The sequence below is a fragment of the Drosophila bipectinata genome, chromosome 3L, assembly GCF_030179905.1.
Source record: "Drosophila bipectinata strain 14024-0381.07 chromosome 3L, DbipHiC1v2, whole genome shotgun sequence".
Taxonomy (NCBI): domain Eukaryota; kingdom Metazoa; phylum Arthropoda; class Insecta; order Diptera; family Drosophilidae; genus Drosophila; species Drosophila bipectinata.
The window spans coordinates 3,829,342-3,856,459 of record NC_091738.1 but is presented as its reverse complement, the minus strand read 5'-3'; the positions used below and the strand labels follow the sequence as shown (position 1 = coordinate 3,856,459).

Here is a 27,118-nt window from a genome sequence, read left to right as displayed (position 1 = left end):
AACAGCGTCAAGAGAATCTCAGTGCATTCTACAGTCTACAGCCAGAAGAGAACAAAGGTTCTTGGGCTTGAAGTGTGTTTGTTTTTTATTGACACTCTTGACAACAGTTGGCGGCAAAACAATAGGACTTTCAAAGAAATAATATACATATATTTGATTTTTACAATGAAACAACTTTTAGATTATATATTTTAATTCATTTCTTAAGAGATCTTTGTCTACCCAGTGATATAGGAATTGAATAAGTAATAGATTTCTTTCAACTACAACTTATATGTGTTTTTTTGTCAATACTATTATCTTGGTTGTAGCTGTGGGTGTGTGCGGCGCGATTGTGTGTCGGCATTATGATTGTACGCTTATTATTATGGCCGCATACGAAGTAATTTCCAAGTTAGCTTTTCAGTTGAGTGCCGGGACAGCTGGAGAACGCGTTGTGCGTCCAGATCGCGAACGACGGCCGCCTGTCGGATTCTTCAGACTCATTCTCGTTCTCGATTTAAGTCGTTAATTGTCGCGCTAAGTGCTCCGCTTTGTGTGCTGACCCCAAACACTTTTTGACATCCAACCGAACAGTGCAAGTTGCGAAATACGAGAACATAAGCATGACATTGCTCCGAACTCAGCAAAAGTTCTAATTAAAGTTTTCGGATTTTGAAATGCAAAGTGCTGTAAAGTTGTGAAGTGTATCTTAATCTGTTTAGCAAATGATCTTAAGATTTTGTAAGCCAAAGATACATTTACAAGTTTGCCGCTCTCTAGTTTGCTAGCGGTTTGCCGCCCCGTGAGAGAGCTTTCCAGTGCACACCTTCCAGTGAACAGCTGTGTGGAAGCTTTGGGGCTCACTGTGGTGGAGCTCACTTTCCAGGTGGGAGAGCGGGCGGCCGAGCGCCGGTGTGGGGCAAGTTTTATCAGCCAGAGTCACAGATAAGAAAAGTCGGCGGCGGGTGTTAAGTCATTTACACAATTTATCGCTTCTTCGAATGGGAAAGTAGGTGCGTTGCATTCCGGAGTGGAGCTGTAACCGGACAGATCGAACAATGAACAAGCTGAGGGCCCTATTGCCCGGTCAACAGTCGTCGGGAAATGGCGCCTCCCGCCATTCCGTGGCTCTGGAGCCGGAGATCGGTTTCCAGATCACCATCGACACCCCCAAGAACTCAGAGCCGGACTTGATTGGGGGCAAAAATGCCTCGGGAGTGCCCGAACTCAATGTACATCTCATTGCCGCCCGGCATCTGCCGTCCCTCTTCGGCTTCAAGATCGTTCAGGGCTATTTGATAAAGGTAATTTAGTGCTAATTAGTCATGATACGAAAATATCTCAAGCAAAATAAAGCAAGTTCGTTCCTGGGATTTTTTGTCGTTAAAATATGGCTTTTAGTTTTCGTTTCTTATGAAATATTATTAAAAGAATACTAATAAATAGTCTTTTATAAACATGTGCGTCTGACTAATTGGGATTTTTTGCTCTGCCTTGTCTAGAATAAAATTTATAATCTAATTAGAGAGAGAGATCTACTCATCAATCAAGAATAACTAACTAAGAGAGCTGAATAAAATAATATAAATAATCTTTAATATACATAAGAGTTTTGGGTTTTCTCTAAAGATTTCTTAAAGATTTTTAATTGATCTTTTAAATAAACATATCTTAGAGATCTTCTTAGATGCGAAATTTCTAATAAACTATTAATATTTCTTAAGTCATATATTTTCGCACCTTTCTGAGTTTTATTTATAGTTTTTGTAATTTTCTTAAGCACCTTGAAAACATATTAAAATTTATTTATTATTTCATTATGCCTGTGATCTCTCCCCCCACCACCTATCAGGTAAAGCTATTTCCCGGAACGAAACGCCTGGACAGCAGTATTCAGACCAACACGTGGCCAAAGTTCAATGAAAACTTCAAGTTCCCGCTGGTACCAGATATCAAGTATGTTCCACTTAATACCCTGTAGTCCAGTGTTTATAAAATTCTATTTTAATAGATCCTCGATGAAGCATGTGGCTCGGCGGGGTGGCACAAATGGTTCACAAATGACTAGTTCCGAACCGGAGCCGGAAAACCTGTTCACCGGACAGTTTGTGGTCTTTACGGTCTATGCTCTCTTGGAACTTCCGGCCTCAGTAAGTTGGGTAAAAGAATGATCTTAACCTTTGGTAAATTGCTTCTTTACCAGAACTTCAATCGTTTTAACAAGACATACCGCTCGCTGAAGGACAAGAGTACCAGTTTTGTCCAGCGTTTTGTGGACCCCACTTCGGGGGCTCCCAACGAGGCCAAAACGGAAAACGGAGCCGGCAAGCAAAATGGCCAGGATAAGCCCAAGAAAAAGACCGAGAGTGCGAGGGATGCCATGCCGCCATTAACGATAAGTGAATCGCGAAGAAATATAGGTAATATCTATCGGTGTTGGTTGTATCTTTTATATATAATTTTGTAACCCTTTCCCTTGATAGGTTCCGTCACCTGCTATCTGGAGCCGAAGCTCTTCCAGCGCAACAGTCGAACGGGGAGCTATGCAACGGAAGAGCTGTGGCTGCCTATCAAAGATATCACCACAACGGTGGCCAAGTCGTCGCCCAGCAATAACAATGTGAGTAGGAAAAACATTTGCACCTGACCCACAGTATGTACTTGGATTGCTAAACAAGTTCACCCGAACCCGGTGTTACAAAACACTGCGACATGGCGCTGGGCTCTTTACCTCCGAGTTCCGAGCTCCGAGCTCCCAGCTCCGAGTGTTTTCAAATGTAATGGAGATGTTTGCTTTAATTGTGCAAAGTGAAAGCTTCCTGCCATTGGGGCGGTTTTCAAAACAACAACAAAAATTAACCAGAAAATTTAAATGAAAGCAAAATTTTTTAATTGCAATGCTGATACATTTTAAAAACTAACTGTTGAAGTAGTGTCAACTGGGCAAGCATTTACCTTCTGGGGTTTGTCAATAAAAGGGACTCACGGTACGAGTATTTGTACAATTAATGTGTTTGAGCTAATTTTCAGAATGGGTCAATTCATTAGTTATCTTATCAAGTCGATGCGATTCCAATTTGTTGACATTACTTAGGAAATTGTGGGTATTTGAGCCAAAATGAGCAACATATCGAGCCCTTGTCGATAAAATGTATATATCATTAGGAGATTAAGGTAAAATTTATAGATATTGCCATAAAGAACTTGGGAAATAATTTTCAAAAAATCTTTATAAACCAAAATCATTATTTCGTTTAACTTTTAGCTTGTTAATTCCGCCAAGGGCGTGGTAGAGCTGGCCCTTGAAGTGCGCGATCTCCAGGAGTGTGAGGCACCTGTTGATGCCACGATGTCACCTGCAACACCTCCTCCATCTCCAGCTCCAAATCCCTTTCAACCAACAGCTTCCACCAACAACTGGCAACGTATGACTGCGGAAGTAAAGCGAAAGATGGGCCTTAGCAATGCTGGTAACTCCGATTCAGGGCGATACCTCCTCCGGGTGACTACCACACGGATGCGGTGTTCCAACAAGGTCAAGGACGAACTGGAGGCCACAGCCAGCTCGGGGGTCTATGTGAAAACCACAGCCTTCGAGCATGGCATCTACATAGATGCCTGGAAGTCGTCCGTTTTCTTTCCCTCACTCTCCACCAAGTGGGACGATGGATCCGGCGAGGGCACCATCGACATTCCGCTCCAGAGACTCGATCAGCTCGAGGATATCACTGTCCGAATTACGTTGGCCACCAAGAAGATGGGCAAAAAGCTGGTCCTGGGCACGGTTCTAATCGGCGGCGACCAGGCGGGCGACACGGGCTCCGAGCAGATGCGTCTCATCAGGGAATCCCCGCCTGGCCAGCGAGTTGCCGCCTGGCACTGCTACCATTAATCCCTCCCTGCCTCCCAGCCAATGTAAATAGCACCTACTTTTAGCCAATTTAAATCCAAATTCCTTTGTGCGTCTGTGCAAAAGCACACATGCCACTAAACGTGTGTACAAGTATTTTCTTTTCGATCGTTAAAAAATATTAAATTTAATTGCCGATTGTAAAACGCTTCTTTGGGAAAGTTTGGCTCATTTCAGCGTCGACGGCGTGTAACAATTGATTTTACTGCCCACTGCCGCGGTCTGTAATCGGAGTAGTCGGCAAATATAGAAATACAGTTTGAAAAACAATAAAAATTAAAAAAAAATATATCTAAAATAAAACAAGGTGTATGATTACTAACTTCATTTGTTTGGGATATCTCAAGAAAAATAGATAATATTATAGGGATATCATAACCCATGGGTTAGGGTTATAATAATTACAATTTAATGTAACTGAATCTACAACTATAGCCTATTATTCATAAGGTTCCGATATTTTTCCTATTTTTATCTTTAATGTAAAGTCTAGATACTTCAACTTCTTCAAAATATCTTGAGAAAGATTTTATCTTATAAGTGAACAATTTTTTCCAGGTGTACGTAGATTCTCTTGACCTTTTCGGAATTCGCAGAATTACTGCAAACGTTTGTGCCTTTTAAACGGGGTTTTTCGCACCCAAAATCCGTATACTTTTCACCCGGTTCCAGACCACTGTGCACGGCCAACATATGTGTGGAAAAAGTCAACGGCAAGCGGCGACGTTTTTCAGTTCGCCGCCGGAGCGTTTGGCGCTCACTTCTCGAGAAGACGTCGACTGGATCGGATCGGTATACGGAATAACAGATCGTAACGGGTCGGATCGGATCGGATCGGAACGTAACGTACCGGATAGGTTGTTTTTCGCGGCGGTGATCGTATTGGAGCAGTGGAGTTGGCTTGGCGAGGGCGACATCCGACGGATGGGAAATATAAATGTACGTGTTGTTGTCGTCGCTGGTTTATGCTTCTGTGCGTCTGGTTCTCCAATGTAAAAATAAAATTGCTCCAATATGTATGCGCGAAACTGCTTTTGAAACAATTTTTCGGTTAATGGCCAAAAGCCTCGAATGAGACAAGTAGCCGTGCTGTGACCCAGGTAAACGTTGTGCCAAGTTATTCTAAACGGTGGCACAAAATTCATTAAAAAAAAAATTAATGCCATTTAAACTAAACAAATGTGCCTGTTATCCGTGTTTATATGCAAAGTGCGTCAGATTTTATGGCCAAGTTCTCCTCCTCGACTAATCGAAGTGCAGCTGAAGGAGAGGTGGTGCCAAGTGATAAATGGAATAAAAAAATGTTTCATTCATGAAAACAGTCTGAGTTTACATATGCCATCTTACAGATGCATTCAAAGTTATAGCATTTTTCAAATGGTTTTCAGAAACTTAAAGATTTTTTACAAAATGTTAATTTTTATCCGTTTTGAACGACAAAAGATGTGAATTTTCTAAAGTTATCTGTTTTATAGAGTGATTTGAAGAAAATATATTTTCAAAATGTTCTTTCAAATTTTGATTCTAAAATGTTGAGCCTTTTTCCGGTTTTTTTAAAGTATGAGTTTACATGAATGTTCAATATAAATGTTTTTTATAAAAACATGTTTTTAAAAACCGTTTCAAAATTTTATTTACTCTTGAAAGCAACTTAGATCCTTTTTTAAGAATGACAAGTAATTTCCTTTAAAAGAAGGTTTTCTTTGATAGGAAATTTTAATCTTTTCATATTTGAAAAGCAATTTAAATCCTAATAAAAATATTCATTTCTTTCAAGTGTTCTCTTTTTAAAAAAATATAGTTTTTATTAAAATAAAAAAGGAATAACATTCTCTAATCCTATATTTTTTGCCCAAACTGTATTCCAAAGTGTTTAAAAAGAATTTAATTCATATGCGGAAAATAAGGTTCCTCGTCTGAGCAGTGGGGGGAATGGATGGGGATGCACTGATGATCGGATACAGAGAGATGAGATGCTAGGGATGATGGGGAGTGCCCGGAGGAGGCAACTCGTCGGTGCCTTTGGCGATGCCATCGCGATGTGTAGATGCATCTGCGTGCGACTTTATTATTGAGAGCATGCGTGAATTGTTTCGCATTCATGAATTATTTCCAACACTTCCGCTAATACCCATGTGGTCCATGTGGATGTCGCAGAACGAATTTAATGCGTAGACGGATTACAAAAGACAGATCACAGAGACTAGCGTCTGACTAATAAATTAAGTTAGCCCGAATCCGTAGACAATACCGAAATGCCCAAATTTCCCAAAATGCTGCCCACGAACTGCCCACTTAGTAGTCGGCAAACAAAAACAAAAGCCAAAGGCATTGATTTGGTTTTCTGAATTTTTATTTGATTTTTTTTTTTGGGTAGTAGCTGGTAACGTCATTAAAATTGCATTTGGTTAAACGGGCCTGGGGACATGCAACACACACAAGCACACACACACTGAGAACGACAGTTGATTGGCCACAGCAGACATTGTGGCTACCCGGCCGGGCCAAAAAGCTAAAAAAAATAAATCAGTCAACGGATGCACTGAAAAAATAACAAACAATATGGGTTCGATAGGAAAATTTATATTTTGTTTATTTCCATAAAAAGGTTAATGAGGTTTGATCATAATTAGATCAATCATAAATACGTCTTTTATTAGTTTGTTATCTTTGATTGGAATACTTGTTTTTGATAGTCTTTTATAGATTTTTGGAAGTCATATTTAAGATACCTTTTTTTTTTTAATTTCTATATAATATCCTTCATAATTCTCTAATATTTTGGTTCTGTGTAACAAACATTAGTGTTTTTTTTTTTTAGCATCTACTGCCCAAAACCAAATTTGTACATTTTCATTCATAAAAAAATCGCAGACTCTAAGCAGCGGCAATTTAGGCCCAAAAGGAAAAAAAATCGGAATAAAACATACGATCGACCCCATGCCGAGTCTGCGTGGGCAGTGGGTGGCGGTTTGTGGTGGGTGGGGTGGTGTCAGTGGGCGATCGGCACATTATGTGCGGAACTAGTAAACACACATTTATGAGTACCCTACTCACCTTTAGGAATTTCATAAAATTTACTCACTCCCGCCATCTGGGATGTATGTAGTTTGTTATAGTATTTTTGCGATACGAACACTTTTGTTATGACGGCGACTCTCGACCCCGTCATAGTTGATTTTTAATCGTACTTTGTCAAGGTGAAGCTGGCGATATATACCGCGTAGGCGGTGGGCGGGGCAACGTCTTTGGTTTTGTTTACACAAACCAGGGAGCGGGGAGCCGAGACAACAAAAAAATTAAAAAAAAAAAAAGCAAAGCCGGAGGTTGTTGCTGCTCTGTTTGCTATGCGGACGCATCGCGTTCTAAATTAAGAAGTCAGCGTCGCCCGAAGTACACACAAATGTACATAAATATTTGGTTTGAGCACTGGGGTGGACATTTCGGTAGTTTTTCAAAACCCCATCGTTTAGCTCTATCATCAGGCAAAAATTGTGAACAGGAAATTTGTCAAAAAATCGGAGGAGATCAATTAAATTGGATGACTAATAATATCAAATTTCAGGAAAAAATAATCATTAAGAAAAAGATTATTCATTAACACGAATAATCAAATAAAAATGTTATTATATTAGGTTTGTTTTATTCAAAAATTATTTTCTCTTAAAAATAAGTACTAATATTTTGTGATTTTGAAGTTCGAAAACCTTGCTTTTGAAAATATAGGTGAGGTAAATTCTTTTAAAAGATCTCTTGAAAACTTATATCTGAAACTATTACATGTATTACAGTGCATTTTGCTGTCATATGATGCTCTGCTTGATCTTAAAATTGGGTTATCTTAACAGGAATATAGCTCTCTTCAAACATAATTCTTGGAAACTTTTGTATAAATCATTTTTTTGTTTACTAACAGATGATGTCACAAAGATTTGGTGAAGAAATGTCCGCCCTAATGCATATAAATCATGTGTCGTCAGGTGTGTTAAAATAGTTTCTAGTGGCTTGTTTGTTGTGTGTGGAATTTTATTTCCATCAAAACCGGCGAAAACATTCTTCACGCACCACGGGTTACCCAATATACTCAATCGTCACTGAGCATAGTCGATCGGATCAGATGGATGCTTATAAAAATTGAATATATCCGCATGTTTGTTTAACTCGTTGAACTCAGACTGTAAATAAATCAGGCAGATCGATTGTTGGTGTGTGTGCCTGGGGAATTGGGTTTTGTTATTGTTTGGTCTTTACGGTTGCATCCATTGGAGGTACCATTTATTGAAATTTAGCGCGGCATATAAATGGCCAATTTACGAAAACCTGGTCAGGATGGTGGGGCATCGAATTTGGTCATTTGGAATAACCAGAATTGCGAATGTGGGATTGCGCAGTGCAGTTCGTGCTGCCGGTACTGGCAGTCTTTAACTGGCAGCTGGTTCCAGCGCATCTGACCTTATATGATCGCCTGAGAGTGTAGTATCTGGATGTGGCCAAGATCCCAACCGTTGACGTAAGTTCAAAGTACGCGTACTTGTGTTCTGGCTCTACTTAAAATTCCTCATTGCAGCTTGAGTTCGGGGCCAGTACATAGTACTATTTCTTTATTTAAGTTCTACAGCTCACTTATGTGGCAGCATACTTGTGGCATCATCAAAAGCACTCTCGGCATCACAAAAAAATCCAAACAAAATATACAGTTTATCTTATTATGTTTTCAATTTTAATTCTCTGCTGTTTGTAATTACATTTGAACGGGTATGTTGCTAATTAATTTTCACTTTATTTTTTTTTCTTAAAGATTTATTTTTGTTTTTGCTCTTTTGATCGCATTGGGCTAAGGTCTCAGGCAAGTTCAAATATTTGCTTTGTAGTTGGCAAAAGGCAAAGGCGGCCGCTGAGATAGGGAGTCCGGAATACTTTACAGATACAGATACAGATACAAATCCACCATCGACATTGGCATGGTTTAATTGTGCAGTGCGTGGGGGGCACCTCTTTGTAATTTTTTTTTTGTTTTTTCTTTAATTTTTTGATGATTTTACTTTGACGCAAATGAGCCGCTTAGTCAGGGGAAATTAGGCACCTAAATGCACGACAGACGGGCTCGTTTAAAACAAGTACAGGTTCAAGTACGCCAGTTTGTGGGCGAGTTATATAATTTAATTAGGCTAACCCAGAAAATAAAGAGGCTGTTTTATTGTTGTTGCAAAATATTGCGTAATTCACATCAGAAATTGTGAGACTTTCGAATATCAGATGTTTAACTGAGGATATATCTCAACTATATTGAGAGAAGCACTAATAAAACTATAGTAAAAACTCTTAAAAATATCTCATGAAGTATTACTTTTTATTATCCTTCTGATAGTTTACGGAACCTATTTTGTTCACATTGTTTAGAATATTTTTAAAAATAATTCTTCGTGCCTATGATCTAGACATTAAAAAGCCATAAACTGCGGTGTCTTAAAGTGTGCAATAAAATGTCGCTTGCTTTTTATAAAACTATGCATACTGATCATAAATTTTCTTGAAATTTAATGGCCAAATTTCAAAGATTTTTAGCACACACTTAACATGACTTTAGTATTAGATTAAAATGTTAAAATCACGCTTCTTAGCCAAACAACTCTTTGTCTATTCACAGTGCATTGGTCAGGGTCTTTGGATTCACGGATTCGCTACGGTGGTCGCCGTGTTTTTGAATTGAACGGATTTTGAACGAGGGACCGTAAGCAATTGAGCATGAAAGTGATTTGCTGGATTTTGGAATTCCTGACTGTGGTACAACTGCTGGTCGAAACTCAGGTGAGTTCATATGGTAGATACAAATATCCAAAAGTTTGTAGTTTCTAGTTCCCACCCACTTGTCCCGATCGGCATTACGTCAACCCGAAACCATTCGATTGGGAATTGTGAACTATTTAAAATTGCAAGGTCAATTACCGCAACCAAATTAGTCGCACTCTCGTTTTTTTTCTGTACATTGTTTGGGGGGATTCTCGTACATATATATAAACGAAATCGGGTCCGGAACGATGTGGGTCTCCTTGAGCTTGAGGTGCAGAGCAGACGGGCATTGTACTTATGCGGTTCGTGTGTATTTCCGCATGATTTGATGGGAATGTTTCGGTTTTCCATTTTTGAATTTTCCGATTGCCATGACCTACGTCTGATTTCCATTATTAGCACCTCATTTGATTTATTTGAAACTAATTCTAGTTCAAAATAATGCCACAAATTAAACTAATACAGATACCTAATTAATGCAGCCATTAGGCTGAAATCTTGCTCGTGTCGATAATATGATAATTTCTTCCGGCTTTTTATCTGATATGTTTTTTACAAATGGTGAGAAGATTAAGTTAATTAATTTGGTAGCATCATAAATGAACTATTTTGGTTGGGGACTATAAAAATCCAACTACCGGTTATGGGCAGGTCTAGAATCTTCCATCTGGAGGTGTAGAACGTGTCGTTGAACTAATAAAACTCTGGAATAAGTCATTAAATTAGTTCTCTGTAAGGTCAAAAAGTATTCTGAGCAGCTAAAACAGGTACTTTTATTTAAATATAGTTTAGAAAATTTTAAATAATCCTTTTAATTTATTGCTATAAATTAATTAGAGCTAAAAATATTCTACTATTTGAGTTAAAGATCAAAATTATAGATAGATTATTTATAACATTGTTTATATAATTGAGTTTTATTTAAAGACTTTGCTGATTCATTTTCTGATTTAATTGGATACCCTAAATGTTTATAGTAGCTCACAGCTTGAAGTAATATACTTTTAGTCTATTAAATTCGAATTATATGAATGGATTAATACTCTTGTTTTTGTTTATCTAGAAACTATTTTAATTCATAAAAGTTGAATATGTTTTCGAGTGTATGTATGGGTAACCTTATAAATTAATCACTATTGACTCATTTCGAATTCATTCATTAACAGTATTGGCATTTACTAGACTTATCAGTAAGCAGTGGAAATAGCACCAATTAGTTCAAGATCAGGTTAATTATTCATGATCATTGCTTGAGGGACCAACCTTGGAACAAGCAGGATATACTCAGTTCTAAAAATGACCAATTTTATGGACGACGCCAGGCTGGAGGGCGGACTGAAGTGAGATTATGGCAATTGACTGGTCCTCGTCCGATGTCGAAGCCTATTTTGGGCTGAGACGGATGCAGGGATCCGCCGGATCGGTCGGCGAAAAGCGTGAGTTATTTATAGGAGGCGGCGTCGCGTCGCCCGACATTGCATTTGGAACTGGAGCTGGGACCAAGAGTACACTCCTCCTCCTTCTCCTTTTCCCAAGTTGTTTCCTTCTCGGGTATAGGCCATCCACTAGGCAAATACAGACACGAAACTGTCGAGAGCAATGACACTTCAAATAAAAAGCGGCGACATGTCTGATTTATAGTGGATGGATGAAGCGGGGAAGCTGGAAAGCCGGGAGGACGGAAAGTCGGGAAGCGAGTGTGGGCTCCTTGGAAACGAAAATCGTAGGGCGCAGATCGCATTTCACACTCTCGACCTCATAAAAAGGGAAACCCAAGATCTGATCTTTAACTTCTGCCCAAGACTGCTTCTTATACACCGAAAGAAAATAAAACTTGAAGAGTTTTAGTCTGAAAACTAGAAATTTTATAGAAGTCCATAAAATGTATTATATAAATAATTACCTTTGGTTTTGTCTCTAGAGTGGCCATGTCCAGGAGGCGAAGAGGTCGATAAATGAGATACGAGATGTACTTCATCATCCCCGACACCACCACTCCTACCACAGCTCCAGTTGGATGGACGGTCGGCGGGTGCACCGCCTGCGTATGCCGCCCCACCAGAGGTGGAGTGGGCGACGCCGCTCCATCAGCCACCACCAGCCGTTCAGTCGGTGGTCCCAGTGGTCGGCTTGTGACGGAGAGTGCGTCCGCCGGAGGGAGCGCTTCTGCAAGGTGAAGCGGAAATGTGGCCATACCAAGCATTTGGAGCAAAGCAAATGTAGACAGTGAGTAATAAAATAAATGATAATTTATTAAATCCATGTCTTTAAAGTCTATATGCTATTCAAGCACATTCTGAAGCATTTAAACTTTATTTAGAATATACACTACGTACATGTTTTAAATACGTCATCGATCTGGTGCAATTTACATTTAGGATTTGAAAACATATAGTACTTGTTACACACAGTCTGCCGCAAATAAACACTATTTTTGGCTTTCCTTCACATAAATAACACTTTTGTGCCGACTATTTTTTGGGCCAAATTGTATTTTTTAGTTTGTTTATTCATAAAGTGTTCTAATTTGGGGAGCATCTCCCATTTCACATTTCACAGACTTCGAAAAAACATTTACAAAAGTGTTCTAGCTTAAATACTCGAATATTTTTAGCAAGTTTGTATTTAAATGGTTCATGTTATTTTCAACAGCTGCCATCCTGCTCCTCCTGTATCTTGGCATCCAGCTCCTCCTCCGACAATTGTGGAAGAAAGTCATTTCCGCGAGAAAGTCATCACACAGGCTCCCAACCCTCCGGCTATAATCATCAATGCCGCGGCTGCTGCCTCCAGTGGACCGAACTATGATCACCACATCACCGAGTACAGGCCACCACCTACCTATCCACCAACTCCTCCACCCACCCAACCTCCAACTCAAGCACCTAGTCCTCCTCCACCTCCCAAGCCGGTGGAGATTGTAAGATACCCCGAAAAGGACATCTACAGCGACGAGGAGTCTGATGGAGTGGTGGACGCTGATGAAGATCCCTACTACTCTGGGGAGAGTGGTGACTTCTTTGTTCTCAAGCGACATCGTCATAGGAGACGGCAGCAGAGCCGCAGAAAGAGACCCCAGAGGCCGCATCCGAAGCCGAGGGACTACTACGATGATGACTTTGTGGATTTTGGGGAAAGGAAGTCGCTGAGGCCCAAAAACATGATTGACGACAGCAGTGTGGAGGGTGACATCTTTCAATACGAGGATTTTGATCTGGAGCCGGATACACAATACCAGGACTCAGAGGAGGCGGATCCTGAATACCGTAATGTTACCTGGGTGCAGCCACCCAAGGATGGTCAGGTTCTGCGGCGAAGACGCATCTACTCCAAGTGGAGTAGATGGACCAAGTGCTCACCAAAGTGCACCACTCGGAGATACAAGTAAGTCGTGTCAGATACCAAAGAATATGAAATAATATCATTTAATCTCTTAGAAAATGCCGGAACATTGACCAGTGTGGCAGGGAGGTTCTCCGGGAAATAGCTTACTGCTATACGGAGGGCAGCTTCTGCCAGCAGTGGCTGCAGACCCAGTTTCAGAAGACTCCTGCCTTTGAGACGAGACCCGGACCAAGTTCTCCAGTGAGCGCCATGCGTCGTATGCACACGGCACAGCCGGAGGAGCCCAGCAACGACCTTAACTACATCATGACCGGAAAGGGCTATCAGGGACTGGAGTACAAGCCCCTAAAGCTGAGCTGTGGTATAGTCCGGAGCGGTACAGGTCGTCGGAGCATGTCCAACATGCTTAAAATTATAGGTGGACGGGCAGCCAGGAAGGGGGAGTGGCCCTGGCAGGTGGCCATCCTGAATCGCTTCAAGGAGGCTTTCTGTGGCGGCACCCTCATTGCTCCCAGATGGGTTTTAACTGCTGCCCATTGTGTGCGCCGGGTGCTTTACGTTCGAATAGGTATGATTGTTTCTATAAAGACCATAAGAGGATGGAATATTGATAATCATAGACATCATTGACAGGTGAACACAATCTGGAGTACGAGGATGGAACCGAAATTCAGCTGAGGGTCCTGAAGAGCTTCACTCATCCAAATTTCGATAAGAGGACTGTGGACAGCGATGTGGCCCTGCTTAGGTTTGTATTCTATCATATAGCCATCCACTTATAATACACCTAACTTCTCCTCCAGGCTCCCCAAACCAGTGAATGCCACCACCTGGATAAGTTACTCCTGCCTGCCGCAGCCTTTCCAGGAGCTGCCCAAGAACGTCGAGTGCACGGTGATTGGCTGGGGCAAGCGTCGCAATCGGGATGTGGTGGGAACCAACGTCCTCCACAAGGCCACCGTGCCTATTATTTCGATGGGACATTGTCGACGGGTCTACCACGACTATACCATCACTAAGGTAAGTAAATGGTCTTATAAGGAACTATAAAAAATAATAATTTATTGATCCATAGAACATGTTTTGCGCTGGACATCACAAGGGGCATATAGACACCTGTGCCGGGGATTCGGGAGGCCCGCTTTTGTGTCGCGATACCACCAAACCCAACCATCCGTGGACCATCTTCGGCATCACGTCGTTCGGCGATGGCTGTGGCCAGAAAAACAAGTATGGGATCTATGCCAAGGTGCCCAATTACGTGAACTGGGTGTGGTCGGTTGTCAACTGCAATGGCAACTGCAAGATGCATTAGTTCTTACTTAGTAATCGCGGATCCGTCGTGGATCCGACAACTTGCAGAGGCTGTGAAACACTTTAAATACACTTCAAGTGTCCCGATCCGTGCGATCACCACGTCACAATTCATTATGTGCTCATTTTACGATCCTAAAGCTAGTTAACTAGAAGTTACATAGATGGGTTTCCGTAATGGAATTCTGAACAAAGGCGATTCGAAACTTAGACAAGCTAATATTTATAAACAAACTTAAAAACCAACACCTGTTGCGATATTTTTTCTAATTCTAAACATCATAGTAATGTTTAATCTTAAGTGAACAAAATCAAGAGCCAATTTAACATTGCATAAGTTAATTAGATTAAATGTTGTCTTAAGCACCGATCCTGAGATTGATCAAAAATAAAACATCCAAAAAGTATGCAATCCCATGTTTCTTAATAATTAAACTAATAAACAAAAACCTTGCACCCTTGATTAAGAAACTAAACAACTAAAGAATTCATAATTGTATAAATCGAAATAAGCGCAAGTCTTTTATGTATTTTCAATCAAAATACTCAATTCAGTGGCTTAAAATTACCCATAAATTAAATATAGGAAAATATATTACAAAGGAAGAAGCAACCCCTGCCTTTCGGCATACCAAAGATTCACAGATGTGTACATTACTCATTAGTTTATTATATTGGTGTTAAATGCTGCACACTTTTGCTTTCACAATAAAACTATTTAACGTGACCCCTAAACACTTTAAATTTTTTACTACTACGAGTACACAATGGGTTATAAAAAACAAACGATCACAAGAGAGAGGTGAGTGCGCGAGCACACATGAAAATTATGCATCTGTATCAAAAACATTCCGTATAAAGAGCTACAAGAGTAGGGTGTTGCGGGCGCAGGATGACCTACCGACCGGTTATGACATAGTGAACGGCCACCGATGCCAGAAGCACCAGAAGTGCCACCGCAATGCCCACCATGTACAGGCTGCGCGAGAGTTCCGGCTTCGGCATCGAGCTGGGCAGGATGCGGCTATCGTCCGCCAAGTCATGGGACTGATTTGCATTCGCGAAGTTTGAGTCGTCGGGCAGACCCTCGGCCTCTACGGAAATTGCCTCGGGATCGATTTCAACATCTAGGACTTGTTTGGCTTGGGCCACGGCAACGGTGGGGGCCTCCCCACGGAACAGGTATTCGGAGAACTGTATCTGTGCTCCGACCGATGTGCTGGTTCCCTCGGAAGGCAGACTGAAGAACACTCTACGTGGCGGCTCGCTGATGTACAAAGCCTCGCTGGTCACATAGGTGTCCGTGAGCCCGTCACAGTAGACTTGAATACGGGTGATTAGCGAGCGCAGCACATCGTCGCGCAGGAATCTCTTTACATCCGCAATGCTGTTCCGAGGACTGCAGAATATCCTTGTAGCAATGATACCGCTCATGCGCAGAGTACCATTGAATTCGCGAACCTTGATGTCCGTCGGCTTGCTCAGTTGGCACTTGACGGGCAGCACAATGCTGGCCCGAATTGAGTCACCGGCACCCACTCCAGCGTCTGATGAAATCATTGGTAGGGTTTCTTGAGTAGTACTCCCCGGTGTATTGGCACCTGTACCTCCTGCAGAGGGTTTCAGTCTGTCGCCTTTGGTCTTTTTCTTTTTTATGTACATCTGCAAATCAATGGTGTCCTCGACCATTTCGTTTTGCAGGAACACCTCACTGGCCAGCAGATTCTGGCGCACTGCCTTTATGATGTTCTGGAACTGATCTTCGATGTTGACGCGACGACTTGTGTCTACTATGGGTAGCACATCGTCCAAATAGTAGTTCGAGTCCAGCTGAATCCACTCGAAGGGCTTATCCACAAACCTGTGTTCCATGTTCGAAAATGTTCCGCCACTATCAAAAGAAACCGGAAAGTTTTAGTTTTGGAAAATCAAGGATCATTTAAAATCAAACTACCATATAAACATGAACAATCCTAAAAGGGCTAACTAACACATAAAATGCATTCCGAGAAATAAGAAACAAAAGGACTGGGGAAGCAAAGTAAGTGATTATTTAACATTTAACAGATAGGATTACATAGAAAAATACTTCTCAACATGTTAGTTACCATATGATGCATTTTATGTTTGCCGTAAAATACGTTTTTTTGCAATGTCTAGGTTTATTTTTGGGTTTTAAAATGTAAGCGATTCGATTGGTGAGAGAAAGAACACACGGTGAGTTTTCAGGGTAACCTCAAGACCCACATTAAATATTTATGTTTTGGATTTTGATACTCACTTTCCGTAACTATAGTTCTTGCAGAGAACCTTTTTGTCGGCTAGAGAGTACGATAGAAATACGTAGTCAGTCTGTGCAATATCGGTGGTGTAGACACCGAAGGAGCTGTTGCTTTTAAGGAGCAAGCTGTAGGATAAAGATATTGTGGTTATAGTGATATAGATTCTATTAGAATGCTTACTCATAAACGTCTGAAAAGAGTTTTTTGGCATTTTTGAATTCAGAACTCTGCTCAATGGCTACATCGGGTCTGACTGATGAAACGAAAATGCCTGCAAAGATAGTAATATTTAATTTATGAACAAAGATCTGAGCTGAATCAGGTCTATAGTATCTACTAGATACATTAGTCAGTTTAGAATGTGGGAACACCACCTCCTGTCTCTGCTGATATGCCACATGCAAATCACACCCACAGATACCGGTTGGAATATCAAAAAAAATAAATAAGAGACATCACGCAAACCCACCGATGACGTCAAAAGAGCCGGGGCACATTTTGCTTGCACTCAGCCACTGGGAAGCCAACGCCTGTGAGTTGACGTCGGCGATTGTGAGCCGGACATCGTTGATATCCTCCAGTTCGCCATCCTCCTCATTGTTCCGGGCCAGGTGAACCACAATACTCTTGGTAAGGTCGGCTTGCTGTAGGATCAACCGGAGAAAACAGATAAACATGAGCGGGGGGCACGAAACACAACAAATCTACGTGGCGGATGGCTGACGGTGGCACTTACATGGCCCACAATGATCCCGTACGAGAACTGGTTTTCCTGTGCGCATTTCTCCAGGTACAGCTCGTCCGATTTGCTTAGCAGCACTGTGCGCATCTTATATTAGTTGATTTTTCAAATAATTTATTTTAATGTTAACTAAATTCGGTCTAGATTTCTATTTAGGCGTTACCTTTCTCCGAGTGTCATGAAATCTCGTATCCTAACCTTCGATAGGTATCGATAGCCTACTGTCTGGTCACACCATTCCGAGCCGACCTCGCCGCCTGCTGTTTACATAGTTTTGTTTTAATTTTAATGGTTAATTCCAACAGGTAGCTGGAGATCCTTGTGCAATGACTGAAACCCCCGCCGGAGAGACCGAGAAACGTCCACAATTCGGCACCCGGCTGCTCACCAACAGCGAAGACGTCTTCAAGCACAATGCTTGGTAAATATGCCCTCTTCCAGCTGCGGCGCCTGGCTAGTAAAACTTGGGAGCACACTCGAGGGCGCAAGAAGCCAGCCGGGGCAGGTGGGCGGCTGCTCACGGACGCGCACGAGGTGTTTGAGTTTAATGCCTGGTACATATCCTTGGTTCCGTATTCATTAAAACCCTAAATTCGTTCTTTCCATCAGGGACCACGTGCAATGGGACGAGGAGCAGGAACAGGCTGCACAGGCAGCGGTGGCCAAGAACTCAGCCAGCAAGATGAACCAGGAGGACAAGGATCGTTTTCAGTCGGAGGCTCCAAAGTTCTGGGACTCTTTTTATGGGATACACGACAATCGATTCTTTAAGGATCGTCACTGGCTCTTCACCGAGTTTCCAGAGCTGGCTCCGTTGGAAACGAAAACACCTCAGGAACGCAGTATCTTTGAGCTGGGCTGCGGAGTGGGAAATACCATTCTTCCTTTACTAGAGCACAGCTCTGAAGAAAACCTTAAAGTCTTTGGCTGTGACTTCTCGGCGAGAGCAATTGAAATCCTTCAGAGTCAACGACAGTTCGATGGGAAAAGATGCCAGGTGTTTGTTATGGACGCCACTTTGGACCAGTGGCAGGTACCTTTCGAGGAAAACTCGCAGGATATAATTGTAATGATCTTCGTCCTGTCGGCCATTGAGCCTAAGAAAATGCAGCGTGTCCTGGAAAACTGTTATCGCTACCTGAAGCCTGGAGGTTTGCTCCTGTTTCGTGACTATGGCAGATATGACTTGGCGCAGTTGCGTTTCAAAACGGGAAAGTGCCTCGAAGACAACTTCTATGTACGAGGTGATGGAACCATGGTGTACTTTTTCACCGAGGAGGAGCTGCGGGATATGCTGACCAAGGCGGGACTGCTAGAGGAGCAACTCATAGTGGACAGACGGTTGCAGGTCAACCGCGGTAGGGGCTTGAAGATGTATCGCGTTTGGATTCAGACAAAGTTTAGAAAGCCTTTATAGTTTTGTTTTAGTTTTAAAGTAGTTACCATGATATTGTGCTATAATTTTGCCTGTCCCTAAACTTTTTACCTTAATTAGTCGCAATTTTAATAAATTATAGTTTAAGCTTATATTTCTGTTGTAATGACTATTATAAATAAACTAAAGATTTTAAAGCCCGGCTTGATTTCAAATTATTCCTGCACTTACGACTCGCTCCTTTATTCTGACTCGTTGCTGGCAAGGAAAAGCTTCTCGCTGAAAAAGGAATTCGCCTTCGTCCATCCAGCGAGCTTTTTCCCCAAATACACATAACAGTTAGGAAAGCTGCAAGTTTTCCCAGTTGGCTAAAAACGTCGTAAGTGAAAATTTTTCTTGTGCTGCGTAAAATAATTTTAAGAATATTATTTAAGGCTATAATTCTGTAAACTTGCGTTGTCCTCGGGGTTTTAAAGTATTGTGCCACTTCTCGGTAACCAAATAGTCCTTAAAAGTTAATGAAAACTCTTCCAAAAGATTGAAACAATTTTGGCATGTGAATTTTCATTGATTTTTTCCCAAAAGCATTTGCAAGTGTTTCTCGAAATAAGCACACAAAGATATAGAGTCCTTTATGCCCCTCGGGACATGCAACAGAAATAAAGATAGGTGCAGCAGGGAAAGTCCTTAAATTGCAGGACAAGTGGGCGTGCTGCTGCACCACCCAAGTTGTTCGTCTTAGACGATAAATAGACACACATTTAGAAACCTTTTTAAAAGCTGGATGTACTAAAAATAGTTACAACTATTTTCGCACTCTATTCAGCAGCCGTGACAGTTCCAGCGCGCTGAGCCAGAGAATTTCCTTCGAAAGGCTGTCGTGGCAACATACACACACACACATACACATCCAGATCCAGATCCAGCCGATACCCCCGTGGAGTGGAGTGAAAATTCATTGACGATTGGGGGCGAAAAAGCTCTCTGGCCATAAGCGAGTGAGAAAGGGCAACGGAGCGAGAGCGAAAGCGAAAGCGCAACCCTCGACAACAAAAACAACGAAGCGAGTTCAGCTGCACCACCCACACCATACCACCACTATCATAACCACCGCCACAACCACATTCCGACCTCCGCAGGCGACGACGTTGGAATAGAGCAAGTGCATAGAGCAATCATCATTAGAATCATCGTCGCACCGCCAGCCGAAATTGTAGAGACAACCACCACGGGCTGCCAGAGCACCACCTGAAGAAACCACTCAGAGAAACCGAACCGAAAACACAGCCCAACACAGAAATGTAAGTGGACGTTATTGATTTGTTTTCTTCGTTTTGGAGGAGGGTCCTATGTATTTTTTCGCACAGAGGGGGAGTTCTTATTTTGATAGCCGCATTAAGTATACGCAGCGTGGGTCGGACATTTCATTTCCGCAAGTGCCGAGACCCATAAAACAACAGACTTAGCAGCTGTAGCTACAATTTCAATTTCTTTCAAGCCCAAGAATGAATCACTTGACGGCGACGATGACGTTGCCGCATCACATGGCCAAGACTCTCACACCGCAAAATCAATAATGAGTCAGGACATGCAAAGTAACTAATTGCACCTGTAAATTATACTTTATTTTCTTACCTTCGAGCTCCTTCAATATTTTATTTCAAACATCCATCAAAAGTGTACAACAAAAGCAAAGATTCTCGTCCCTAAGAGTGAGGCTGAAATATTGATTTGTTTTCCTTTGTTGGGGGCAGAGTCGGATATATGTGATACACAATTTGTATGTTAATTTTGGGTTGGGGATTCTTGGCCAAATAGATGCGGAAATAGTAGCATACTGTTAGTTAAACTATAGTAAAATATATTTTATTATTTATGATTAATTATTTAATTTCATTTGGCCCCCTAGCAGAGCACAGAAACCGAGGTAAAGCTCTCAGTTTTTTGTGAGGCTCTGAAATGGGCAAGAAAGACAAGAACAAGGAACCGTAAGTGCCGCTCTTTAAGGGTAGCCGGCTAGACATATAAACGATATATACTCCAGCACAGTCTATAATCCACACGTATCTTCAAGATAAAGCTAGAAACCCAACGCACACACCCACTCTTTTTTGTGTAATTCAAGCCCAAAACGTATTTAATTTGAACCCCCGTAGGGAGTTGATTAGTCTTGGTACAAGCTATTTTTATGCACCACTTGGCGGGTAAGGATACTAATGACGAGCCACCTCCTTCCACAGGGCGGACGCTGCACCAGCTGGCGATGCACCACCAAATGCCGGAGCTCCGGCCGGAGAGGGCGGCGATGGCGAGATTGTGGGCGGGCCACACAATCCGCAGCAGATTGCGGCACAGAAGCGTCTCCAGCAGACACAGGCGCAGGTCGATGAGGTGAGTGGAAAGTTTTCTAATCTAAATATAGACACTTAATCTAGGGTTTCATATAATTATATTATCATATATATTACTATCATCATTATAATATTGCATTCTGGACTAGGTGGTCGACATCATGCGCACAAATGTGGAGAAGGTGCTGGAGCGCGACAGTAAGCTGTCGGAGCTGGACGATCGTGCCGATGCCTTGCAGCAGGGTGCCTCGCAGTTCGAGCAGCAGGCGGGCAAGCTCAAGAGGAAATTCTGGCTCCAGAACTTGAAGGTCTGTTCATGGATACCATTAATAATAACAATTCGAAACTCAAACTCTTATAACCTTAGATGATGATCATCATGGGCGTGATTGGACTGGTTGTCGTGGGTATCATTGCAAGTAAGTTGATCGTGCCGGGATCCAGTTCTCTTACTCATATCCTGGACATACAAGACACACAGATACACCCTCTAGAGTCTAGACCCAGACCTGGAAATACTGATACCGTCCACACCTATTCAAAAACGATACCAAAACTCAAAACCAAAATTGTGTTTGTCTCCTGAGTTGGCATTTTTGATTTAGCGCTGATTTCGTTAGCCTTCGTTACACACACTAAATCTAAATTGCGTTTTTATTAATTAATTCTGCCACCGTTTTTTTCTCTAGGTAACTTTATGTAGATTGCTAACTAACTAATCCATAAGAAACTAGTAACTTAGCCGCAATGCAATGCAAATCGAAACCAAAATCAAAAGTCAATCAATCAACCCAATTACGATCCAAATCGAAACCAAAATTCAAACTCATTTATATCAACCGCTATGAGTAGAGCTCTGACCCTTGACGATCGTTCGCTGAACCGATTCGAACTCGATGCCTTGCAAAAACTCGAAATTTAAAAAAAAAAAACAAAATTTTAAATAATAACAAAATATGATATATAAAATGCTAACCGATCGATCAGTCAATCGCATCCATATCATGCGCTTCAGCAACCACCACTAGAACTATAACAATATGGTATATATATGTACCTTGTATCGAACATATGTATATCCAAGACCAACATCATCATGTGGTTCCATACGAGCATAAGCACAGGTTCGGTAATGATTTGATTTGATGCCGTGTCGTGTGTTGTTATCGTTTCGTTATCGTTGCCTTACCTGTACAATTCAAAAGCTGTTTTAGCTCCAAATCGTAAATCGTAAATCGCAAATCGCACCTCTTTCTGCCCCACCAAAGTGTTGCCAAAAAAAAAAATTCATTGAAATCCGATCCGAAACTGAATCAGCAACCCGTCGGATTAGAGGTGAACCGATATGCGCTTGTATCCGTAGGACCTTAAGTTCTGTGTTTCTAACTAGCTAAAGTAACTCCCGTAAAGCCGTAAGCAGTAAGCCGTAACCGTAAAGTTTGTGGTTTGTTCAGTGTTTCGTTATCCGTTCTTTTTCTGTTAACATTAATTAACTGATATTGGCGATCCACCACAGCAAACAGCAAGCGCAGAAAAAGACAACAATATCAGCCACAGTAGCACCACAACCACAGCCACACAGTTGTGCCATGTCCTGTGTAAAATACCCAACTCGTAGCCCCGTACTCCCGTAACCCAGTAATCGTAGTACTATCCGGTAGTTACAAAATTCTAAACTCAATTCAAAGCAAACGCAAAGGTCATCCAATAAAATTGAATTTAATATAAAAGCTAGCTATACTTGTGCCACCGAACCAAAGCAAAAGCATAAAGTTCTGCAATTTCATTAAGTTACTTTTGTTATTTTAAATATTTTCACATTAATTTCAAATATTTCAATACACTGTACAATTTTTTTCAACAATTACAGAGAAAGACGAAGAGTAAATACACTGAACGCCTTAGCTTCTTTGTACAATTTTCTTATTCAACACAATATACCAAAAAAAATCAAATTTTTAAATCAAATATTAAAAAAGCACTTTATAATTGTGAGGTAAAAACGACAGTTGAAACTTTCCTTTATACGCAACGTTTATCGCTAGGTGCACCCGTTGAAGAAATCATTTACCAAGTTATATATATTTTTGTTTAAAGATTTTTATTATTCACTCAAAATTTAATATGTTTGCTTTTAAAATATGATCCATTGAAAGCAAAACAAAATGCAACATAAATTCACCGAACAATTTCTCGTAGAACCATACATGTCGGATGATAATGCTGCCCCGCAGCCTCCTGCCATTCAACAGCAGGTGGCTCCGGCTCTGCCTCCGGCATCTGCACCCGATTCAGCCGCACCACCACCACTACAACCACAACAACTACAACAACACCACCATACACTTAAATCTGAACCACCGACACTCGAGAAACCATTGGCCGAGAAATTGACCGACATCCCACAGAGTCCGTCGGATGAAGTGGCGACTGGACAATAGAACGCTTCCAAAAATTCCGAAAAATTATAAACACCAACTGAACAGCAACAACAATAACAACAACTACTAAAACTATTCAGCCAAGCAACCATCGACTAACCACCACCTCCAAGCTGCATCCGTAGAAACATACTCTCGTATAGTCTCAAAATTAACAAAAAATTTAGAAGAAAAGAAAACATTTCACACTTTCTTAGTACCATTGATATTACGACTTAATTCGACATACACTGTAAGCAAAAGACAGCAAAATGCAATGCCAAATTAACATACTGTGTATTTTGACACCTGAGCTTTATTCCAAACATCCGTTACCGTTTCCGTTTCTGTTACGTTTCCATTTCCGCTGTCCCTCGTTTCCTTTTCCGTTCTCTAGTATGATTTTAGCTGCATGTGTGTGAGTTAATAGATGTCTTTGTGTGCTTAGTAATCTTATGGTTCTATAATTTGTTTCGATTCAATGTTGTACTTATTCTGAGAATTGGCCTAAGTTTAATGCACCAACCAGCTGAGAGAAGGAAGCTAACGAAGGACTAATAATTGGTGGTTGGGGGACAGCCTTCTGTGTAAATATTTTTTCGTTGGATGCAGCCAGCCAGGCTGTACTCCTGCCCCGCCCCCTGTCCATATCCACCTCCCATTCTCCACAATCCATGTGCTATATAATATCTATATATTTATATCTAAATATTGCGTCATGAGTGAGCTTTTAACCATTGAAGTGTAATAATATTCGATGTATCGATGTGATTGTCATTCGAGACTGAAAGAAGTTGAAGAAATGGAGAAATGATTGTATTGTCAGACTACTAATCAGAACCACTTGTTCCACCCCCTTTACCGCCCGCCCACAGATAAACTCGGCCTCATAGGCGGGGAGCAGCCGCCGCAGTACCAGTACCCCCCGCAGTACATGCAGCCACCACCGCCGCCGCCGCAGCAGCAGCCCGCCGGAGGACAGTCGTCGCTGGTGGATGACGGAGGAGCAGCAGGCGGATCAGCCGGATCAACCGGTGGCGAGCACGGTGGCGTATAAGTAACGTAAGGCCATCCAGCCAGGAGGTCCAGCCAGGAGTTTCTTGATGACGTTGAAGATGATGATGACGATTGCCGATGTGGCGGAAACCGAAAACCAAACCAAAAAGGAAAACTCAGTTATACTAGAAAATCTCGAGAATTGCAAATAACTCAATAATAATTTCCACTTAAACGATGTTGATGGGCACGAGTTGAGAAACGGGAGAGAGGTTTTAAGTAACTTATGTCATAATATTAATACTAAATCTAAAGAAGACGCTCCGGACAAATTAAAGTTGTTGCTAATTTGTTTATGGTTACATTATTTCATGCATAAAAAAAAGGTATATATAAATATAAATAAATTATAAATATATGGAACTTGAAAATATTTACGAGTAACTCGAAAAAAGAAAACCAAAAAAAACCCTAGAAAACTATGCCACTTACTAATACTATATTGTACTTGGATCTCTAGGCTCCGCTGGCAACAAGGAGCGCCAGTGGAGCAGGAGGACAGGCGGTCGCTTCCCGATGTTCGCAGCTCTTTGAACTCAGTTTCCTTAGCAAATCTAAAAAAAATATATATAAATAAATGATGTACTAACTAGATGAAATGAAGAGACACTACTATTTCGGAACAAAATCCCATATAGAGAAGACACAGCTTTGTTCCTAAGTAAAGTTACGCAAAAAATTTGAAACAAATATTCGAAGTGTGTAATCCAGAAATATAGAAACCAAAATCGAAATGCCATATAGCCTGAAGCCTGCAATCGGTTTGGACAAAAAACTCGACACAAAAAACCAATTAAAAATATGCAAAAATAATTGACAATTAAATGTATTCATGGAACTTTACTAAGTAACAAAACATATTAGAAAAGCAAGTGTAGTCATGGAGGGATCTGATATTTGAAAACAAATCTAGTGAAAATATACAAATGAGGTTTATTTGCAGCTTTATGTTTATTGTGCAATCATTAACGTTGTGTTTAAGAAACATATTGTTCGAAAGGGTTCGATTGAAAGATGAAACCAAACAGTTCAACGATTAAAAATTAAGCGCTAGACACACAATATACGTTGGTTATGAACAGATTTGTTTATTTAACTCGAAGCAGGCCGAGACGACAGAGGCAATTAACATATGTATGTATATTTCAATGTTACGAGTAATAGTCGGAGGAGGAATACCCTAGGCATATACGATATATCTGTGTGTATATGCATGTAACGATATGATATTTAGATCTCACACACTCCACCACCTACAATCTCAGAACCCCATAACGATCATCAGAAATCAGAAGACTCAGAACCGATTGCTTTGAGAAAATCTTTGAAACTTTGAGACCCGTCATCCCATTCGTCGTAGCACATATTGTACTTACCTTGTTCGAAAAATGAAAAGAAAAATAAATAAACCTATATTAACGATTAATGTATTTACTAATTGATTCTACAAGCGCCTGCCCAAAGTGCTTTGCCTACTAAACCAAAATGATGAAGGCATCGACAAAATCGATAACAAATGAACCCCTGAATAATATGGGAATATAACGAAAATCCAAATCCAAATGCAGGTATTTTAGCAATATTCGTAGCATGTACAATATGTCGCCCTTAAAGCTTATTAGAATCTCGTTCAATGTCCATTACAAGACTCACCCAGACACTTCACATGCATATAACCATTACCAGATATAAATCAATATATGTATGTAATAACCAATGACAAATGTTTAGAAAAGCGTTTCGATTTTTGTTTGGATTTTAACCGAAAGCAAAAAAAAAAAAAACAAATAAAAACAATGTATACACGACACCAAAGACAGAGTCTGGGCTAGGGTTTCCTGAACATTGCCTTGCAATATTCGGATTCTCTGGGAAAGGCCTTACAAAATGGAAATCCCGTAGGCGAGCCGAACAGACAAAACAAACTCTAAAAGAACAGACGGAAGAGAGAGTATATATATATATATATGAACCGTATATAACAATAATATTACTAATTAATTTAATGATTAATTGCACCCCGAAAATACATAATTATTTAAATAAATAAATAAAAATAAAACAAAAAGTGTTTTTATGCCTTAATTGCGGGTTTAATGTTAAAGTCTCTTAGTCTCTCATACCATTTAAATTATCAAACCTAAGGATGCGCCTAAAAATAGGATCTTGCAAAAAGTGTAGCATATTATTCAGCGCCGCGATTCGTGGAAAGCTAAATTGCTCACTAGACTCCAGGAGAGGGATACCGAGTCAGTGTCCGGATTCCGGACACATGTGGGTGCATATATAAATAACAATTGGGACGGAGACAGCAAGCCAATAGGATAACTGAAAATAAAAGCCTGTCTGGAAGGTGGAAAGTCTAGATTTGGGTGGGTGCAGGGGCGTCTGTTTACCACATTTGCCACACCTGATTAAAATCTATTGACAATGCAGGCGACAGAGAAATTGGAGCACCGCTAACAAGAGCCTCCCAGCGGAAAGGAAACGGAAACCCATTGCCCTCCACTCGGCTCTTTTATGTCCTAAGCTGCTCCAACTGGCGGCCCTT

General features: G+C 41.0%; 5 protein-coding genes across 15 annotated transcripts; 4 read left to right on the top strand and 1 right to left on the bottom strand.

Annotated features, from left to right (window-relative positions):
- The first annotated feature begins 255 nt into the window (after positions 1-255).
- LOC108127793 (uncharacterized) lies at positions 256-4,038 on the top strand. Of its 4 annotated transcripts, none has more exons than XM_070280008.1 (6): positions 256-1,286; positions 1,835-1,938; positions 1,994-2,141; positions 2,207-2,402; positions 2,466-2,602; positions 3,248-4,038. In XM_070280008.1, exons 1-6 carry the CDS (start codon positions 1,041-1,043, stop codon positions 3,872-3,874), a joined length of 1,458 nt encoding a protein of 485 aa, XP_070136109.1. In that variant the 5' UTR covers positions 256-1,040; the 3' UTR covers positions 3,875-4,038. The 4 variants fall into 4 exon arrangements, with proteins under 4 accessions (XP_070136109.1, XP_017100574.2, XP_017100573.2 ...); XM_017245085.3 differs by having other exon boundaries at positions 258-1,286; positions 1,994-2,132; XM_017245084.3 differs by having other exon boundaries at positions 271-1,286; positions 1,994-2,132; positions 2,186-2,402.
- A 604-nt stretch (positions 4,039-4,642) lies between these two features.
- Positions 4,643-15,923, top strand: LOC108127701 (uncharacterized). Of its 2 annotated transcripts, none has more exons than XM_070279711.1 (8): positions 4,643-4,831; positions 9,540-9,700; positions 11,604-11,908; positions 12,335-13,066; positions 13,120-13,595; positions 13,661-13,775; positions 13,831-14,047; positions 14,103-15,923. In XM_070279711.1, exons 2-8 carry the CDS (start codon positions 9,638-9,640, stop codon positions 14,340-14,342), a joined length of 2,148 nt encoding a protein of 715 aa, XP_070135812.1. In that variant the 5' UTR covers positions 4,643-4,831; positions 9,540-9,637; the 3' UTR covers positions 14,343-15,923. The 2 variants fall into 2 exon arrangements, with proteins under 2 accessions (XP_070135812.1, XP_070135811.1); XM_070279710.1 differs by having other exon boundaries at positions 4,643-4,992.
- On the bottom strand, positions 14,992-17,547 carry LOC108127702 (protein odr-4 homolog). Its single transcript, XM_070279712.1, has 6 exons — positions 17,529-17,547; positions 17,360-17,452; positions 17,093-17,267; positions 16,804-16,894; positions 16,623-16,748; positions 14,992-16,232 (listed from the first exon to the last, which is right to left on the bottom strand). Exons 2-6 carry the CDS (start codon positions 17,450-17,452, stop codon positions 15,239-15,241), a joined length of 1,479 nt encoding a protein of 492 aa, XP_070135813.1. The 5' UTR covers positions 17,529-17,547; the 3' UTR covers positions 14,992-15,238.
- A 22-nt stretch (positions 17,548-17,569) lies between these two features.
- Positions 17,570-18,862, top strand: Mettl2 (methyltransferase-like protein). 2 transcript variants are annotated; one of them, XM_017244914.3, is made up of 2 exons: positions 17,570-17,786; positions 17,975-18,859. In XM_017244914.3, exons 1-2 carry the CDS (start codon positions 17,692-17,694, stop codon positions 18,780-18,782), a joined length of 903 nt encoding a protein of 300 aa, XP_017100403.2. In that variant the 5' UTR covers positions 17,570-17,691; the 3' UTR covers positions 18,783-18,859. The 2 variants fall into 2 exon arrangements, with proteins under 2 accessions (XP_017100403.2, XP_070135814.1); XM_070279713.1 differs by lacking the exon at positions 17,570-17,786 and adding an exon at positions 17,793-17,919 and having other exon boundaries at positions 17,975-18,862.
- Positions 18,863-19,064: 202 nt separating this feature from the next.
- Positions 19,065-25,997, top strand: nSyb (neuronal Synaptobrevin). 6 transcript variants are annotated; one of them, XR_011442730.1, is made up of 8 exons: positions 19,065-19,119; positions 19,567-20,041; positions 20,653-20,728; positions 20,981-21,131; positions 21,241-21,399; positions 21,459-21,510; positions 23,291-23,764; positions 24,387-24,480. XR_011442730.1 is itself a non-coding variant. In XM_070279884.1 (7 exons), the coding sequence occupies exons 3-7, from the start codon at positions 20,700-20,702 to the stop codon at positions 24,566-24,568; spliced, it is 573 nt and encodes a 190-aa protein (XP_070135985.1). In that variant the 5' UTR covers positions 19,065-19,119; positions 19,567-20,041; positions 20,653-20,699; the 3' UTR covers positions 24,569-25,997. The 6 variants fall into 6 exon arrangements, 2 of the variants coding, with proteins under 2 accessions (XP_070135985.1, XP_070135986.1); XR_011442732.1 differs by lacking the exon at positions 23,291-23,764 and adding an exon at positions 22,962-23,087 and having other exon boundaries at positions 24,387-24,439; XR_011442731.1 differs by having other exon boundaries at positions 19,074-19,119; positions 19,570-20,041.
- The last annotated feature ends 1,121 nt before the right edge of the window (positions 25,998-27,118 follow it).

Excerpts from the sequence above, each read along its gene's own strand:
- LOC108127793 (XM_017245084.3), top strand. The coding sequence starts at position 1,041 with ATGAACAAGCTGAGGGCCCTATTGCCCGGTCAACAGTCGTCGGGAAAT. Across the intron at positions 1,939-1,993 it reads CCGCTGGTACCAGATATCAA|ATCCTCGATGAAGCATGTGG; the intron begins GTATGTTCCACT and ends CTATTTTAATAG. Across the intron at positions 2,403-2,465 it reads TGAATCGCGAAGAAATATAG|GTTCCGTCACCTGCTATCTG; the intron begins GTAATATCTATC and ends TTCCCTTGATAG.
- LOC108127701 (XM_070279711.1), top strand. The coding sequence starts at position 9,638 with ATGAAAGTGATTTGCTGGATTTTGGAATTCCTGACTGTGGTACAACTG. Across the intron at positions 11,909-12,334 it reads GAGCAAAGCAAATGTAGACA|CTGCCATCCTGCTCCTCCTG; the intron begins GTGAGTAATAAA and ends TATTTTCAACAG. Across the intron at positions 13,776-13,830 it reads AGCGATGTGGCCCTGCTTAG|GCTCCCCAAACCAGTGAATG; the intron begins GTTTGTATTCTA and ends CTTCTCCTCCAG.
- LOC108127702 (XM_070279712.1), bottom strand. The coding sequence starts at position 17,452 with ATGCGCACAGTGCTGCTAAGCAAATCGGACGAGCTGTACCTGGAGAAA. Across the intron at positions 17,268-17,359 it reads ACGGGATCATTGTGGGCCAT|CAAGCCGACCTTACCAAGAG; the intron begins GTAAGTGCCACC and ends TTGATCCTACAG. Across the intron at positions 16,749-16,803 it reads CTCTTTTCAGACGTTTATGA|CTTGCTCCTTAAAAGCAACA; the intron begins GTAAGCATTCTA and ends TTTATCCTACAG.
- Mettl2 (XM_017244914.3), top strand. The coding sequence starts at position 17,692 with ATGACTGAAACCCCCGCCGGAGAGACCGAGAAACGTCCACAATTCGGC. Across the intron at positions 17,787-17,974 it reads GTCTTCAAGCACAATGCTTG|GGACCACGTGCAATGGGACG; the intron begins GTAAATATGCCC and ends TCTTTCCATCAG.
- nSyb (XM_070279884.1), top strand. The coding sequence starts at position 20,700 with ATGGGCAAGAAAGACAAGAACAAGGAACC. Across the intron at positions 20,729-20,980 it reads AAAGACAAGAACAAGGAACC|GGCGGACGCTGCACCAGCTG; the intron begins GTAAGTGCCGCT and ends CTCCTTCCACAG. Across the intron at positions 21,400-21,458 it reads TCTGGCTCCAGAACTTGAAG|ATGATGATCATCATGGGCGT; the intron begins GTCTGTTCATGG and ends TTATAACCTTAG.